Source organism: Rutidosis leptorrhynchoides, chromosome 5, assembly GCF_046630445.1.
Source record: "Rutidosis leptorrhynchoides isolate AG116_Rl617_1_P2 chromosome 5, CSIRO_AGI_Rlap_v1, whole genome shotgun sequence".
NCBI classification, from domain to species: Eukaryota; Viridiplantae; Streptophyta; class Magnoliopsida; order Asterales; family Asteraceae; genus Rutidosis; species Rutidosis leptorrhynchoides.
In genome coordinates this window covers 6,676,083-6,692,931 of record NC_092337.1, presented here as the reverse complement: position 1 = coordinate 6,692,931, position 16,849 = coordinate 6,676,083, and the positions used below count along the sequence as shown (strand labels likewise).

The window sequence follows — 16,849 nt, the reverse complement described above, 5'->3', positions numbered from 1 at the left end:
TCTAAAACCCATCAAACCCACAAAAATATTTTGCAAACACCGGTGAAGGGTTATTCCGGAAAACTTATCTAGGGTAAAAGCTAGATTGAATTTTCAAAAAGATCAAATCTTTTCATAAAGATCCAATTTCTTAAAGGATTTAAATTTTTATAGTCATGTGGGACTGTAAACCACAACGTTACTACCATTGTTTATACCGCCGTATTGAAATCACTGATGTACAAAGTGTGAAGAATAAAGAAGTGATTCTAGTATTTCAAGACGATATTGCTTGAGGACAAGCAACGCTCAAGTGTGGGAATATTTGATAATGCTAAAAACGAACATATATTTCATAGCATTATTCCTCAAGAAAGACAAGCTTTTAGTTGCAATTGTTCTATTTACAAGTGATATTCGTTTAAATAATAAAAGGTGAAGACAAAAGACAGATTCGACGAATTGAAGACGTAAACGACCAAAAAGCTCAAAAGTACAAAATACAATCAATAAGGTTCCAATTATTGATAAGAAATGTCTCAAAATTACAAGAGTATAAGATTCAAAACGCAAAGTACAAGATATTAAATTGTACGCAAGGACGTTCGAAAATCCGGAACCGGGACCAGAGTCAACTCTCAACGCTCGACGCAACGGACTAAAAATTTCAAGTCAACTATGCACATGAATATAATATAATATATAATTAATTCTTAAAATTAATATATATATTATATTATATTTAAAAACCGTCGGCATAAAAAAACAAAGACTTTTGAGTCTCCCCAGCTGGCCATGCGATCACATGGCCTTGAAGGGTAAAGCTCATGCGATCGCATGAGCATCTTTTCCAGATCACAGGCCTATAAAAATCGAGCTTTGGTGTAACACAAAACACATCTTTTTCTTCTTCACTCAAACGTAGTATATGTATATATAATTTATATTTTAATTTTAATTTTAATTTTAATTTTAAATCCTAATAATAAGGGTGTGTTAGCGAATGTTGTAAGGGTGTAAGTCGAAATTCTGTCCGGGTAACGCTACGCTATTTTTAATCATTGTAAGTTATGTTCAACCTTTTTAATTTAATGTCTCATAGCTAAGTTATTATTATACTTATTTAATCCGAAGTAATCATGATGTTGGGCTAAAAGTATTAAAATTGGGTAATTGGGCTTTGTACCATAATTGGGGTTTGGATAAAAGAACGACACTTGTGAAAATTAGACTATGGGCTATTAATGGGCTTTATATTTGTTTAACTAAATGATAGTTTATTAATTTTAATATAAAGATTTACAATTGGATGTCCCTATAAATAACCATATACACTCAATCGGACACGATGGACGGGATATTTATATGTACGAATAATCGTTCATTTAACCGGACACGGGAATGGATTAATAGCCACTAGAATTATTAAAACAGGGGTGAAATTATGTACAAAGACACTTGGCATAATTGATAACAAAGTATTAAAACCTTGGGTTACATTCAGTCGACATCCTGGTGTAATTATTAAACAACGTATTAAAATCTTGTTACAGTTTAAGTCCCCAATTAGTTGGAATATTTAACTTCGTGTATGAGGATAATTTGACGAGGACACTCGCACTTTATATTTATGACTGATGGTATGGACAAAAACCAGACGGACATATTAAATAATCCAGGACAAAGGACAATTAACCCATGGGCATAAAACTAAAATCAACACGTCAAACATCATGATTACGGAAGTTTAAATAAGCATAATTCTTTTATTTCATATTTAATTTCCTTTATTTTATATTTAATTGCACTTCTAATTATAGCACTTTTATTTATTGTTATTGTATTTAATTGCACTTTTAATTATCGTACTTTTTAATTATCGCAAGTTTATTTTATCGCACTTTTATTTATCGCAATTTCATTATCGTTATTTACTTTACGCTTTAAATTAAGTCTTTTATTTATTTAATATTTTACATTTTGTTTTAACTGCGACTAAAGTTTTTAAAATCGACAAACCGGTCATTAAACGGTAAAAATCCCCCTTTATAATAATAATATTACTTATATATATATATTTGTATTTTTATAAAATAAAACTAATATAGCGTTAAGCTTTGATTAAAAGATTTTTTCTGTGGAATGAACCGGATTTACTAAAAACTACACTACTGTACGATTAGGTACACTGCCTATAAGTGTTATAGCAAGGTTTAAGTATATCCATTCAATAAATAAATAAATATCTTGAGTAAAATTGTATCGTATTTAATAGTATTTCCTTGTAAAATATAAGCTATTTTATATACACCTCGCAGAACATCAGATGAACATAATTATTGTTCTAAGAAAGAAATGGTAATCGCACCATCTTGATTTGTCAAATTACCAGAATATATGGAAAAGACCGAATCATCAAGATAAATATTTTCTTGATATGTTTAGAGATTAAATAGAATGAAAGAGTTATGTAACATGGTTCATGATGAGGGTGTGATCTGTGAACCTTTATCACGTTTCATTAGAAACTCATCATGACTTACTGTAATATAATCACGTTGATCAAGTGTCATTATATTATACTAATTCATGCTTCAGTTCCAAACTTCAAAACATTCATATTTTAAATTTGAATTTTTTAGAATTTAGAAACTAACACAGTTTCTTTTATGGTGTAATACAGATAGCGTGAAGGAATGAATAATTTTAGATAGTTACGAAATTATCTTCAGAAATATTGAGGATATTTATAATGAAAGATATGATGATATCTTAGAATATTTAATATAAGATGATGAAGAAGAATATTGTCCGTAAAGGTTTTGGAGTAAGGAGTAAGGTATTCACTAATGATTTCAGCAGACACTGAATCATTTGGATTCTTTGAAGGCAGGTTCAGTCTTTGTGATTTATCCACAGACTCCTTCATACTTTGCTCAATCCGTTTTCCAGTTCCAAACCTTCTCTTTTTCTCAGCTTTACCACCATACTATTCTTTATCATCAAACTTTTGACTGTTAAGATCGTTTACAGTTTTTGCTGCTTCATCAGCATTGTTCCAATTTCGGAATACTAGTTTCGCAGTTTGGGGTGTTTTTCAGAAACTTCACATTCGAAGTATGTAAGTCCAGGAGATAGACGTTATATGTATACATATAACTGTTGGCGTAGACGTGCTGCAAGATTTCAAAATACTGATTGCTAATTTCCGATAGTTGGTATGACAATTATTGTTACAAGATGTGGATGAGTACATGATAGGGCTTTAATGAGTATAATGATTTTTCGGAAGGTCATGGATTAATGAAGTTGTTGGTAAATTTACTGCTAATGTGGTGGAACATAAAAGGTTCCCCGGTAACAAAAACGTATATGTCAAGGTTATAATAAGGTTAATCTGAAAAGTCGAAGTTGACTGGTTGGAAGTGTGGTAAAATTGGATACTTTGAAAAGGATTGCAAGATTATTTTCGGTAAAAACAATATTAAAGGATCTTGCACAGTTTTGAAGTCAAAGTATAGCTTTAAAAGATGTAGAGATCTATGGATGATGTCACCGATTCAGAGTTATGATTTGAATTCTGATCCGTCAATATCAGAATATGTAATTGAATTTGTATGAAACGATTGTATATCGTTGTGAGCATTGTTATTAATTTTTGAATCAAAGTTGAAGAATGTACAGTGTAACATATTAATTGTGAACTTATATATTTTCCGAGTATTACCTACCCGTTAAAGATTTCACAAGTAATATTTTGTACAAAAGAATTTTCATTACAATCTTTATGAAAATATATGTATATATATTTCTTCAGATGTAATACAGATTTAATGAGTTAATATCATATTAAGCTCATTTGATTTTTGGCTTGAATTAGAATGAATAATCTCTAAAACATTAGAGAGTACATAATCTTTGCGGAGTATTTCACTACTTCATTATTTATTCTTATTGATATTCCTTGGTGAAGGATGCTGATGCTTGTGGAATTCTTGCGAACTTTGTAAGGCACAATTGATATTTTCTGGAAAGTTTCGAGTACATCGAAAATGAAAGTGTAAAATCAAACATATATTTGAATAATACACTTGATTTATTATGAAATGAAATTCATTGAATTGAAACAGAGATTATAGTTAACGATAATTAAGTCGCTAACGAAGAATGTACGTCATAACATATTAGTAATATGAATTAACCGAGTGGTTAAGTTCCATACATAATAGCTTAGTACAGAAAGATTTATTATGGTTTAAAAATTTATATATATAAGATATACATATAAATTCTTCAGAAGGAATGAGTTAATATTTCATAATTCGTTGATACAATATACGCGTTATTGATTCGTAATGATGTCCACGGTGCTTTCTTGAACTGGCGGAGTTTGTGATGTTAGAGGTGCTGACGATTCTAACGATGTTGACAGCACTGACTGTGTTGGTGAAGCTAAGGGTACTATTGATGTTGTTGGTAAAACAAGTCTAGCTTGTACCTTACGCACCATTCTTGTCAGGGTTTCTACTCTTCCTTCTATCATTTTGGTTCACTTATCTGATTTATGGTTAGGGCTAGAATAGATAATCTCTAAACTTTAGAAATTACATAATCGCCGTATAATGTTTCTCCGATGAAGTTATGAATCCATACTTCATCGTTTGTTGTTACTGGTACTTCTTGTTATCTATGGTGCGTATGATGTTGATATCCGAGGTGCAGATTGTGATGTTGAGGCGTGTGATGCGGATGTTGGTGGTGGTGGTGATGATACTGTTAGTGTTGATGATGGTGGTACTGGTTATGCTGCTGGTGCTGCTGTTGGTGTTTGTAACCTTTGCACCATATTCTCCAAAGCCACTACCCGAGCGCGAAGCTCGTTGATTTCTTCTATTACACCGGGATGATCAGTTCGGACGAGAGGATAAATAAGATCTAAAATTCGATGTAGTATATAATCGTGACGAGAAACTATGGAAATGAGAGAGAAAATGGTATTACGAACAGGTTCGCCGGTAAGCGCTTCAGGTTCTTCGCCAAGAGGGAAATTTGGTGGATGGAAAGGATCACCTTCTTCTTCTCTCCAATGACTAAGTAGGCTACGAACCCATCCCCAATTCATCCAGAATATATGATGGCTAATTGGTTGATCCATTCCGGTTACACTGCCTTCGAAGCTTGAGTGAAAATCCATATCGGAATAGCTGTCGGCATCTGAGGAATTCGAACTAGATGCGGAATTCATCTTACACGGTTTGGATAAAGGATTTTTTTTATATGAAATGATTTTTTTTGGATATCGGATGATATTCTAATTACATAGAATATTTATATATAGTACAAGGGATCCGCAAATTACGGAGGAACTTTCGAAAGATGTCAGGAAAAGTTTTACTGTAATAGATATGCCAAGATATGAATTTTGTCTATACTATCTATGCAATTAATGCAATAAGACGCGTTTAGACTTAAGATGATAGACATGTAATTTCCGACAAGGAATGATAAGCAAAACTTTTAACATGCAGACACAGTCGAAGTCCAGACTTACTAATGCATCCTAACAACTATCAGTTAGACACACTTATGCAAGACCTGGTTCACTAGGACCAACGCTCTGATACCAACTGTGACGATCGCTCCAAATCCATATGGACGAACTCGTCATTCATCGATTTCATTGCGAGGTATTTGACCTCTATATCATACGTTTTGTAAACATTGCATTCTTTTGAAAAGGTATATCATAAATGAATATTTAAATCCAAGGTTTTCGACATCTGATGATTTCTACATATAGACAATCACCGTAAATAATAGTTTATAATAATACTTCCGTTGACAATGCAGTCAAAATAGATACATGTTGATGGTTTTGTGAATGCAACGTTTTCTTGAATAAAGCATGTATGACTCCATGCACATAGCTTGTATAACATATAAGCAAACAGCGGAAGACTTCTAGGGAACCTGAGAATAAACATGCTAACAAGTGTCAACACAAAGGTTGGTGAGTTCATAATTTTAGTGTTTCGCATAATCTGTATATAAAAATGGATCACAAGATTTCAGTTGTTTCATCCAGAAACGTTTATCAATAGATTCTACATAACAGAGCACCATGGTAACTAAGCTTTAACGTTATAATGATAAATACCCCATTCGTTTTAATATACGCAAACCAATGTGTCCTAAACTTAAATAACACACGTCCGTTAAAAGGCTAGTGCTCTAGCTCGGACGGGGATGTCAAGCCCTATGGATCCATATACTGTTATTCGCGCCCACCAGTCCATATCCTATGTACTGGCAGTTACTAGTTACCAAAGCTAAGGGATTTTCGGTTTAAACTCAGCGTAGAATTAAGTATGTACTTGTATCCATTGCGTTTAAAATAAATTGCATGTATTCTCAGCCCAAAAATATATATTGCAAAAGCAATTAAAAAGGGATCATATGAAACTCACCTTAGCAGCATATAAAGTCGTTCACCAAAATGTGACCGAAACTTGGAATATCAAATAATCGTAAATCTCAACCTAGAGAACATATGTTGGTCAATAATTGTCTATTAAGCTAGGTTTGGTCATAATGTATCACAATCCTAATGCTCGAGATCGACATACAATAGTTATCCAAAGTCGTTTCAAAAAGTCAATTTTGACAATGATTCAACAAAACGAGACATACCTTATATAAGGATTCATTTACTCGGTTGGTAATATTCAAAAATCCAATTTATCGATCTTATAAACAAGTTGTTTAAATATTAATTGCAGATTCAAAAGCAATTCTAATTAACATCAATCATAATTCAGTTGATCATATCTTTTAATTCGTTCACCGGAATTACGCGATTTCTAAATGAAAAGTTATTGATTTTTCGCCATCTTTCCAAAAACATGTATATCATATACCTTTTACCAGTAATATATGTATTTAATTCGTGATTCATTATAAACTGTTTAGCGATAAAAATTTAGCATACAAGCATGTATAAATATATATACTCGAGCACTAGACATGGATACACAATTAATATATAAAAGATAAAATATAAATGCTTACGTATTAATATTGTGATTCAATATTGCAGAAAAGTACGTAGACGCAACAGAGATGATAAACACTAGGTTTGACTTGTGAACAATACCCATGAATATTACCCATAACCTCCATAGCTATAACCCATAGTTTCCTTAGCTCTATCCTTTTGAAAACCAGTTTTGAAAGTGACACGCTCATAACCTCGTCGTAATATCTTATGTATAATATTACTAAAAATAATAATAATAATAATAATAATAATAATAATAATAATAATGATAATAATAATAATAATAATAATAATATTATTATTATTATTATTATTATTAATAATATTAATATTAATATTAATAATAATAATAATAATAATAATAATAATAATAATAATAATAATAATAATAATAATAATAATAATAATAATAATAATAATAATAATATATAGAGATCGAGAGATAGAAGGTGGATGGATTCAGCAAGGAAAATGCGGGCTTTTATAGCCATTTCTGATTTTGACAGCTCCGCGATCGTAGAGTTTTTGTGCCTTACAGCTCCGCGATCGTGGAGTTCCCTGATCCAGCTCACACCTGATTTGTTTTCTTGTTTGTCGACGTTTTATTTTAATATATAATATAATATATTTAATTTATATAATTAATTATATATTATATTAAATTCACGTGCATAGTTGACTTGAAATTTTCGTTCGGATGACTCGTACGTTAACGCTTGACTAATGTCCCGGTTTCGGTTTTTCGAACGCATTTTCGTACGCTTAGAAAACTAGTACTTTATGTTTCGTGACTCGTACCTTTGACAAAATATAGACTTAAATTATCCATAAACTATACCACTCGAGATATAACTTATACCTTTGAGTATTTTGGTCATTTACTTCTATAAATCATTGTCTTTTTATTTATTAATATAATAGTATTTATCAAACGTTTCATAACCAAGTTAATATCTATTTTCAATATTTAAAAACACGTTTTAAATATACGTCGCAAGTTATTCATATATCCAATTCTAACAGTTAATATTCCTTATTATTGTATGTGTCCAAATTATGTTATTTAAACAAACAATTTACCATTTATTCCGAATACCGTTAAAAAATGAATGATTTCTCAAATCAACGTGGACCTCACCATAGAGACCCATAATAATATCATAATCATTAAGAGACCTGATAAATATATTTTAATTCAATCGTTTGACATTCTCTTTTAATTCCGTAGTTAAATATATCAATCAGATAATTAAACCAATAAGTTTAATACACAGTATCACTTTGTTACGTTTTCAAGTTATAGTATATATCTATTTACATATAATTGTTCGCGAATCTTTGAGAACAATCAAAAGTAATTGATTATATGAACACAGTTCAAAGTTTTCGAGATTTCAACTTTATAGACTTTGTTTATCGTGTTGGAAACGTTTAATCATACAAGATTAAGTTTAAATTTTGTCAGAAATTTCCGGGTCATCACAGCACTCAAATAGTTTGAAGAAAAAAGATAAAAGGCAAACAACTCAATAATCACAATGACACAATACAAGATGCAAAAACATTAGAAAGAATCTAAAATAATGATATAGGTAAAGCTCAACCAATAATCAATTGAGACACCAATGCAGCCAAAATGAAAACAACAGCTACATATGGTAATGAGATAGCCGCCGATGAACTGTCCAACGGATTGTTACTATTTCCAGCAACTGTGGGGTCAGGAAGAGTGGTTCCAAAAGGCGTGGTGACAGGAGAATTGGCTATTATCGATGATGGAGCTGCTGCTATTGAGGATGATGGAGCAGGTGCTGGACTCGTAACACTGTCGTCGCCAGTGACATCGATTGTTAGCTTCATACCACCGCTACAATGGCCCATGATGCCACATATGAAGTAATGGCTACCCGTTTCCTTTAGAGCGATTGTGGTTGTGCCCGAAGTGTAGGAAGCGATTGAATTGCCAATGGCACATGTGGTGTAGTCGGTTGAGGTCACTACGTCCACCGTGTGACTAGTATCATAATTGAACACTAGCAAAAACAAAACAAAACAACAAAATCAACTTATCAATATCTAAATATATTCGGTTTTAAGTGGGACCCACTCAAAATTCTCAAAGATTATACAAATAATAAGCATATATCATTGATTAATAACTACATCAAATCATTTTTAAAGGGTCTTGTGGGGAAAAAGATTAGTGATGATATAAACAAAATTGGTCAACCACAGGGAAAAAAGTGCAATTTACTCGAATTTATATGTTCGTAGAATAGTATTATATCCAAAACATACTTAAACCTTGCACTTTTTTAAGTTTTTATGTATTAAAATGTTCTTGGGTATTAGTTTTGAGGTATATAACATAATGCAGGAGGAAATATGGAAATGAAGACCAAAACAAGACTATAATTTTGTTACGGAGTATATATACAGGGAAAAGAATAAATCAAGCGGAAAAAGGTGCTTACCAAGAGTGTCTCCAACTTTAAAAGTTTTATCGCTAGCCCAAGTATCGTAATCAACACTTAGTGCCCAACCAGCTGTGTCTCCAACTGTGTAAACCGTTGCTGAACTTATCCTAGTGCAACTTAGTATAACTACCGTTAAACCCAAAACTGCAATATTGTAAGTTGTCATTTTGTGTGTATGTTTTTTGTATGAAAGTATGTGAGCGATGAAAGTTAGGGAAGTTATTATGGTTTATATAAGGGTGTACAATGGAATGATTTTAGAAAGAAAGTTGTGGAGTGAGTGGGATGTTTGGTTAGGTTTGGTTCTGTTCACTCACTCTGTATCAATAAGTGGAAGTGGGTTGTATTAATATACAGTAAAAGGTACGTGGACACTCGTAAAGGTGTATGTGACAAAAGTGATAAAACTATTGAATGAAAAGTAGTAGTTTAGTTGGCAAATTAGTCACAATTTCTGTGGGTAACGTTTTATGTAAGTCACGTTTTATGTAAGCCACATTTCTTGTTATGGATGTAGATATTTGAGCAAACTATGTAACGTTTATGTTTATGACTTGATGGATGACAATAAAATTTACGTACACAACTCTATGAATATATGGAATATTATAATTGTAATTTTATAAATATAAATATAAATATATACAATATATATGTGATCGTAAAAGTTAATAGTCGAGCAATAATCAGGTGGGAGATTAGTAAGATGTTGACCAACTTCTCTGTTGAGTGTATTTAAGCTACTTTGCCATGTTTTTTTTGGACAGCTGTTAGGATCACCCAGGTAGATTTAACCACCCACGCGTTTATCTCCTACACAGTTATACCCGCCCCCAACTGCGTGCCCAGGAGGAAACCCGCACCAATCCCATACGGAGCATGGACGGTAAAAGCCCCCTCCCTTTACCCCCAACACGATGTGAGAAAGGTGCTATGGGTGGAACTTCATCGCATGGATGAAATTGTGAGTTAATATGTAGCCAACGAGGGTCGAACTCCTGACCTCCCCTAAAGGAGACAGGCACCAACCGCTGGACCACATCACAAATTCGCTACTTTGCCATGTTAAACTTAGCTTTTACAATTTTGACCGAATAAATCGGTCAAGTCAGAGGCAAACCGGGCTGCTTTAAAATGCCGATTATTAGAAGATATTCGGCCTAGTCTAGAGACTCTTACAACCATGGATGTATAATTTTATACACACACACAAAACGTACGTAAACAAAGGTAAACACCATCACAAGTTACTGGAGTAAAATGATTCATACTTCATACATTTGTTCAATTAACCCCCTCCTACATACCTTGACTACCTATATTTGTATATCGTCGCAACAACATCTTAATGGTATTGATCTTCACTCAACATCATTTCCCATGTTTACAATCATAATATCAAGAACAAAAATGGGAAAAAGTAAAATACATGACTTATGTCAAGCAATTAAGCTTCGGTTTCAGTCATTTGTGTTTGTTCTCCTTCAGTTTGTGCTTTGCTTGATTCTTCATTGGTTTCAACTGCCTCTTTTGTAGCTTGTCTAAGAAATCTTTTACTAGGTGACACCCGAATTGCCCTCCCCATAAACACCTAAAACGCAATACAAGCAACAAGTTATCGACTGCAGTACGAGAGCAACTTGGGCGAGCAGATTTGCTAAAAACAGTGTCTTATTATATATGATGACACTAACTATGCTAAAAATAAGAAAAATAAGCATGTGGCTACACTTTTGACTGATTTCGCCCTGCTTGACCCGTTTTATTATTATCCAAGTATATACCCACCGGACCCGATGAACATAATAATATACGGAGTATCTGAAATTGACAAAAATTAATTTAAAAGTTACCTTTCCTTGAAAAGCAGAGAGAGCAGCCTCAGCCTCCTGTTTGGTATTAAACGAAACAAACCCATAACCAGCAGAAGCTCGTGGCTTTTCATTAAATATAATCTCCGCAGATACAACGTTGGTATTTTCAGCACTAAAGAACTCCATTAGGTCTTTCGATCTTGCTTGATACGGCAAATTTGCAACAAATAAGTTGTGTACAGGAACAGCTTTCGGTTGTGCAGGAGCAGATGATTTCTTTTCCTTCTTTGGCTTTGCCCAAGTGAGATTTAAAGGCCTACCCATAAATTCCTAAATCTCACAAAATGTATATTTTTAAGTTTTTTTTTTTTTTTTTGGTAAGCGAGTAAACCCTCCTATGAACAAGCACATTGGCTCCCCATAGAAGGTACAAGCTCGGGTAATCAAGCCCCCGAGCGTGAGACCTGGTACCGGGTGAATTGCGCATTATGCGCACCCTCTAGACACTCCCTTTTTGAACAATTTGGCATAGCCAGGAATTGAACCCGGGTGGTGTGCTTCATTGGTCAACTAAGTGGCCACTATATTTTTAAGTTTTATTTAATGAGAATGAAAAGGTACTTAATGATTAACTTTCTGATTTAGAGATAACTCGTACCAATTCAATTTTATAAATAGCAAGTTTAACTACAAAACTCAAAATGTTTAGTAAAGAAACAGTTCACGACCCAACATGAACTTACATATGATTGAAGATTTGTGAAAGCTGCCAGTGCTTCCTCATGTGATCCCATTGAAACAAACACTAAACCTCTGTTTTTCGTTCTGCTATACATCGAAATCTTCATAAGAACAAATACATTAATCAGTCAACATAACAATCCGAGACACAAGAGAAAATAGTCTTTATGCTGTCAATGTAAGGAGTAATTTATACATAAACGATCGTCATGAATAAAAAAAAAACATCATTAAGCATATGTCTCAACAAAAGTAACTACTTACATAAAGTAGCATCCTCCACTATTAGGTGGATGCCAATGAGATTAATGTAAAACAGCTTAATAATCCTAGTTTGCTACATCATTCCTAGTTTGCTACAAGTTTTGTGGCCAAAACTGTTCATAATTTACATATGGAACAACAATAACATTTGCACTTTATTTGGACCACTCAAAGACTTTGATAAACACAAAATAGCAGTCTTTTTTTAGTGCAAATTTAAAAATAAAAACAAAACGCATATGTTAACGACTGTAAATGAACAAAAAAACTGACTTAATTTTGCAAAAGAAAAAAAAAAAATAGATTACAAACCTCAATATCAACAACGGTACCATATCTTTCAAACAAAGGACGAATATCATCTGCAGTACAGGTCCAATTAACATTTTGAGCAAGCAACCTTGTTCTAGAACCTTCTACTTCTTCATTATCATCTTCTTTTTGTTCAATAGATTCAATTGAGTTCTGAATTTGTGTTGCTTCGATTGCAGATTGTGTGTGGAAAATAAGAGAATTAGGTTTTTGAGAGTGGATGAATGGATTGGGGAATGAAGCAGATAGAGATAGGGGTTGTAGAGATGATGAATTAGGGTTTAGGGGTTGGAAAAATTGTTTGTTAGTGAAAATGGAAGCTGATGGAGTGCATACGAAACGAAGTAACGCCATTGATGATTGAATGTGTTTTTGAGTGGATAAGGGAAGTTTATTATTTCAGCCAAAACATCTTTTGATTTGCTTTTCTGTTTATTTATGCCTATTGTTCATTTAGGTAGTTGTTTTAGAGGCTAACCACACCATAAGATACCTTCTTCCTAGTACTAATTACATAAGTTTAAAATTATTACACATAAATTAATAAAACTACATATACATCTTCACTACTCTCAATATATTCTTAGAATACAACACGATTGATTTCGAGCGTATCAAACCATATTTTTCGTGCTGAAGAAAACATGAGTTTTTGCTCGGCTTCGTCAAAATAGGCAAACTCTAATGCCTCATAATAGACGGTTTGCCTTAAAAAAATCGAAAAAGCGAGACAAATTAAAGCCGGAAACGTTAATATTGATCAACATTTGTTTCGACCCACCGTAGTACTCTTTCATGTTGTCGGTAAAAAATCCACCTTGATGAACGTCGAACGTAACAAAGCACGTAGCTATGAAAATTTGAAGTGTGACTTTTAATTGAATGAGAATGAGAGAATTTGAAGATTTTGTAGTTTAAAGTGGGATGAATGTGAGGTATATAGAGTGTAAAATTGATTTAAATTATTAAAATTAAAAAAAAAAAAATAACCATTGAATTTGACGGATTAAAATATATCTGTTGCAATTGATTTTGTCGTGCTCGAGCAGGTTTAAACATGACATAAAGGTGGAAAGTGAACCAGAGGGCGACAACGATTCTAACGTTGCCCTCCTGGGTGGTGGTCTGAGAGAGCATGACGGTTTTTGCATTGGGACGCTCTTATGGTCCATGGTTTTCCTTTTTGCCTTTTTTAGGGTGTTGTTTGCTATATATGGCACTTTGACAAGCCATTTAGGGTAATCAATTCACTTTTTATTCATGAGGCAAGGTGTTTTATTCTAATATCATTATTTAGCGTTTCATCGGACGATGAAAGATATATGGTAACAAAACTTATGATAAAAGATGTTTAGCCTATTTCCATTTTTGCTACACATGTCTTGTCATATTATGACCGTAGCAGCCATAGATGCCACTCGAGGTACCTATATTTAGTCTTTTGAAGATTCATTCAAAACTTCTAAATTGTATGTCGTTAATCACTTTTGGAGCACATAGAGTCTTCTTGTCCAAAATCGATTGGTTCTGATTTTTCTATATTAATACGTAGAAATTCATACGACCTCTTGCCAAATTGATATACCAATGAGTAATGTGGTTTCTCGCGCATTGCAACGATGAGGTTATTTTTATTTATTGAAGTGCATGTTTAATTGCATATCTTGTATTAGATATATGTACATAATGGTGTATGTAACTGTGTTTTTAAGTAGAGGGTCGATTGCTAACGAAGCATTGCTTCGACGGCATCCCTTTCTGTGGCGACCTGGAAATTTCCGACCAAATTTAAACTTATTCTTTATATGATTTCGATACGATAAGCAAAGTCTGTAATATTGAGTTTCGAAAATTTTGAAACTATGTTTATATATTCAATTGACGTTCGACGGTTCCCAACGATTCACGAACAACTATTTATATATATATACATATATATATATATATATATATATATATATATATATATATATATATATATATATATGTACATGAATATTAATTGTAAATATATAAGATTAAATATTAACATCGTTTATTTGAAAACATATATTTAATGTATTTAATTATATAATAAAACCTGAATCTATATATAATTTCTATTTATAATTATTAACATAATGTAATTTATAAATACTAAATATTAAATATATATATATATATATATATATATATATATATATATATATATATATATATATATATATATATATATATATATATATATATATATATATATATATATATTACTATATAAAATATATTATAAAAAGATATAAATAATAATTGTAATATATTAAATTATAATTTAAAATATAGTTAATACATTAATTGTGGTTATAGTTATTATTAGCATCATTAAAAGTATAAACATAAAACTTGTTACATGTAAATTGTTATGTTATTATTAGTATTATTACGATTACCATTATTGTTAGTATCACTATTATCATACTATTATCATACTATCAACAATATTATTATTAGTAGTAATATTATTAGTATTATTGTTATTCATAATATCATAGTTATAAATTTCATAATAATTATTATCATTATTATTAGTAACAACGTTATTAATATACTTATATTACTATTGGTTAAAATAATACGGGTATTGTTATGATATTTATTAAAAGATTAATCATAATTTATAAATATAAATATAATTATCTAAATAAAAGAGAAATACAAATAAATAAATAAATACAGACATATAAAACTGATATATATATTCAGATATGCATAAATATATAAGATAATACGAATTTTAGTTATAGATATATAGATAAATACATGTACTGTTATATAAATATATAATACGATATATACCTATATAAATACGGAATAATTGTGTATTATGTTGCAAATCACCATTGCAATGTCTAATTTATCTGTTGATTTATGCTCAAATTGATATCAGGTTGTACAGAATCAAAAACTAAATTCCTTATATAAAGATATAGATATAACTAGATACAGATATAAAAGATACAGATATAATATCATTCATATCACTTTCCAATTTATTTTTTTCCCTTCTCTTCTGTGTAACCCTTGACAATCAATATAGAATCCAACAAATGATTTTACTGCTTCAATTATTCTAATTCCATCTTTATATACAGCTACCGATACCTGTAATTGAGAAAGAAAAAAAAACCGTCCTCTGCTCTCAAATTCTTTTTAACCAAATCTTCAAAACGAATCAATTATCAAAATCCTTAAATGCAGTCTTGATAGGAATCATTCACTAAATCTTTCTTCAAAATCTCAGGTTTCAATTCGTTGTATCGAGCTTGAATTTTCGAGTCAAACTTTTGAAGTTAAAAAGTCAACAGAACGTTCATCGCAAAATTCGTAACCATTTTGATATCTCAAGTCAAATTGATGACTGATACAGTTTACAGATATGATTTAGAAAATCTTTCATGTAAAGATTATTAACTAAAAAGTTCTTAAGGTGAAAAATCAAAAAAAAAATTTATAAATACCACAAATAGCGACTGTGTTCTGTTCTCTTTTGTTTTTTTTTATTTTTGTTCGCGTTTGATCAATTTAAAAAAAAAGCACAAGTTTGAAAATCTAATAAGTAGTAAATCCTAAACTCGATTTTATATTTATTGATATGATTAAGTGGTTGCCTGATTCGTTTGGGTTGAGGAAGAAGAAAAAGAATATGGTCACAGAAATAAATGGGTTAAGTATTGTTGGGTTCAGTAATATTTCGAATAAAGGGCAATAGCCCAGCTGGTTTGATGGGATGATGTGTATACAGGAGGTTTCGGGTTCGAGCCCGGGCGATGGCAACTATTTTTTTTAAATACTTTTGAAGGTAGTTTTCAAAACCAAAAATCTTTATTATTATTGTTATTGTTATTAGTATTAGAATATAAATTTTATCTATTAATATTACCATGATTTATAATAATAATTATTATTATTATTAGTAATTTATCATTTTTATGTATATGATTATTAATATTATAACTATTATCAAAATAATACAATTTATTGTTATTTTCAAAAATTAGCATTAGTATCATTTTTTTTAGTATCATTGTTATTATTAACGAAAGTACCATTATTAACATGATTATCATTATTAGTATTATTATTAAATATTATTATTATTATCGTTATTATCATATTTATATTTAGAATTACAAATAATTAGTACTAAGTATTATTAAGTCTTAGGAATT

The 16,849-nt window shown here is 31.2% G+C and overlaps 2 protein-coding genes across 2 annotated transcripts; both read right to left on the bottom strand.

Moving 5' to 3' along the window:
• Nucleotides 1-8,635: 8,635 nt before the first annotated feature.
• LOC139850494 (blue copper protein-like) lies at nucleotides 8,636-9,704 on the bottom strand. The gene is made up of 2 exons (XM_071840064.1): nucleotides 9,511-9,704; nucleotides 8,636-9,069 (listed from the first exon to the last, which is right to left on the bottom strand). Exons 1-2 carry the CDS (start codon nucleotides 9,677-9,679, stop codon nucleotides 8,636-8,638), a joined length of 603 nt encoding a protein of 200 aa, XP_071696165.1. The 5' UTR covers nucleotides 9,680-9,704.
• Nucleotides 9,705-10,730: 1,026 nt separating this feature from the next.
• LOC139847710 (28 kDa ribonucleoprotein, chloroplastic-like) lies at nucleotides 10,731-13,060 on the bottom strand. Its single transcript, XM_071837434.1, has 4 exons — nucleotides 12,645-13,060; nucleotides 12,071-12,169; nucleotides 11,367-11,657; nucleotides 10,731-11,104 (listed from the first exon to the last, which is right to left on the bottom strand). The coding sequence occupies exons 1-4, from the start codon at nucleotides 12,996-12,998 to the stop codon at nucleotides 10,961-10,963; spliced, it is 888 nt and encodes a 295-aa protein (XP_071693535.1). The 5' UTR covers nucleotides 12,999-13,060; the 3' UTR covers nucleotides 10,731-10,960.
• Between the last annotated feature and the right edge of the window lie 3,789 nt (nucleotides 13,061-16,849).

Bases quoted from the DNA above. Each gene is read 5' to 3' on its own strand.
- LOC139850494 (XM_071840064.1), bottom strand. From the start codon at position 9,679: ATGACAACTTACAATATTGCAGTTTTGGGTTTAACGGTAGTTATACTA. The intron at 9,070-9,510 runs GTAAGCACCTTT...TGTTTTTGCTAG, and splicing joins TAAAGTTGGAGACACTCTTG to TGTTCAATTATGATACTAGT.
- LOC139847710 (XM_071837434.1), bottom strand. From the start codon at position 12,998: ATGGCGTTACTTCGTTTCGTATGCACTCCATCAGCTTCCATTTTCACT. The intron at 11,658-12,070 runs GTAAGTTCATGT...TGTGAGATTTAG, and splicing joins TCACAAATCTTCAATCATAT to GAATTTATGGGTAGGCCTTT. The intron at 11,105-11,366 runs GTAACTTTTAAA...ATTGCGTTTTAG, and splicing joins TCTCTGCTTTTCAAGGAAAG to GTGTTTATGGGGAGGGCAAT.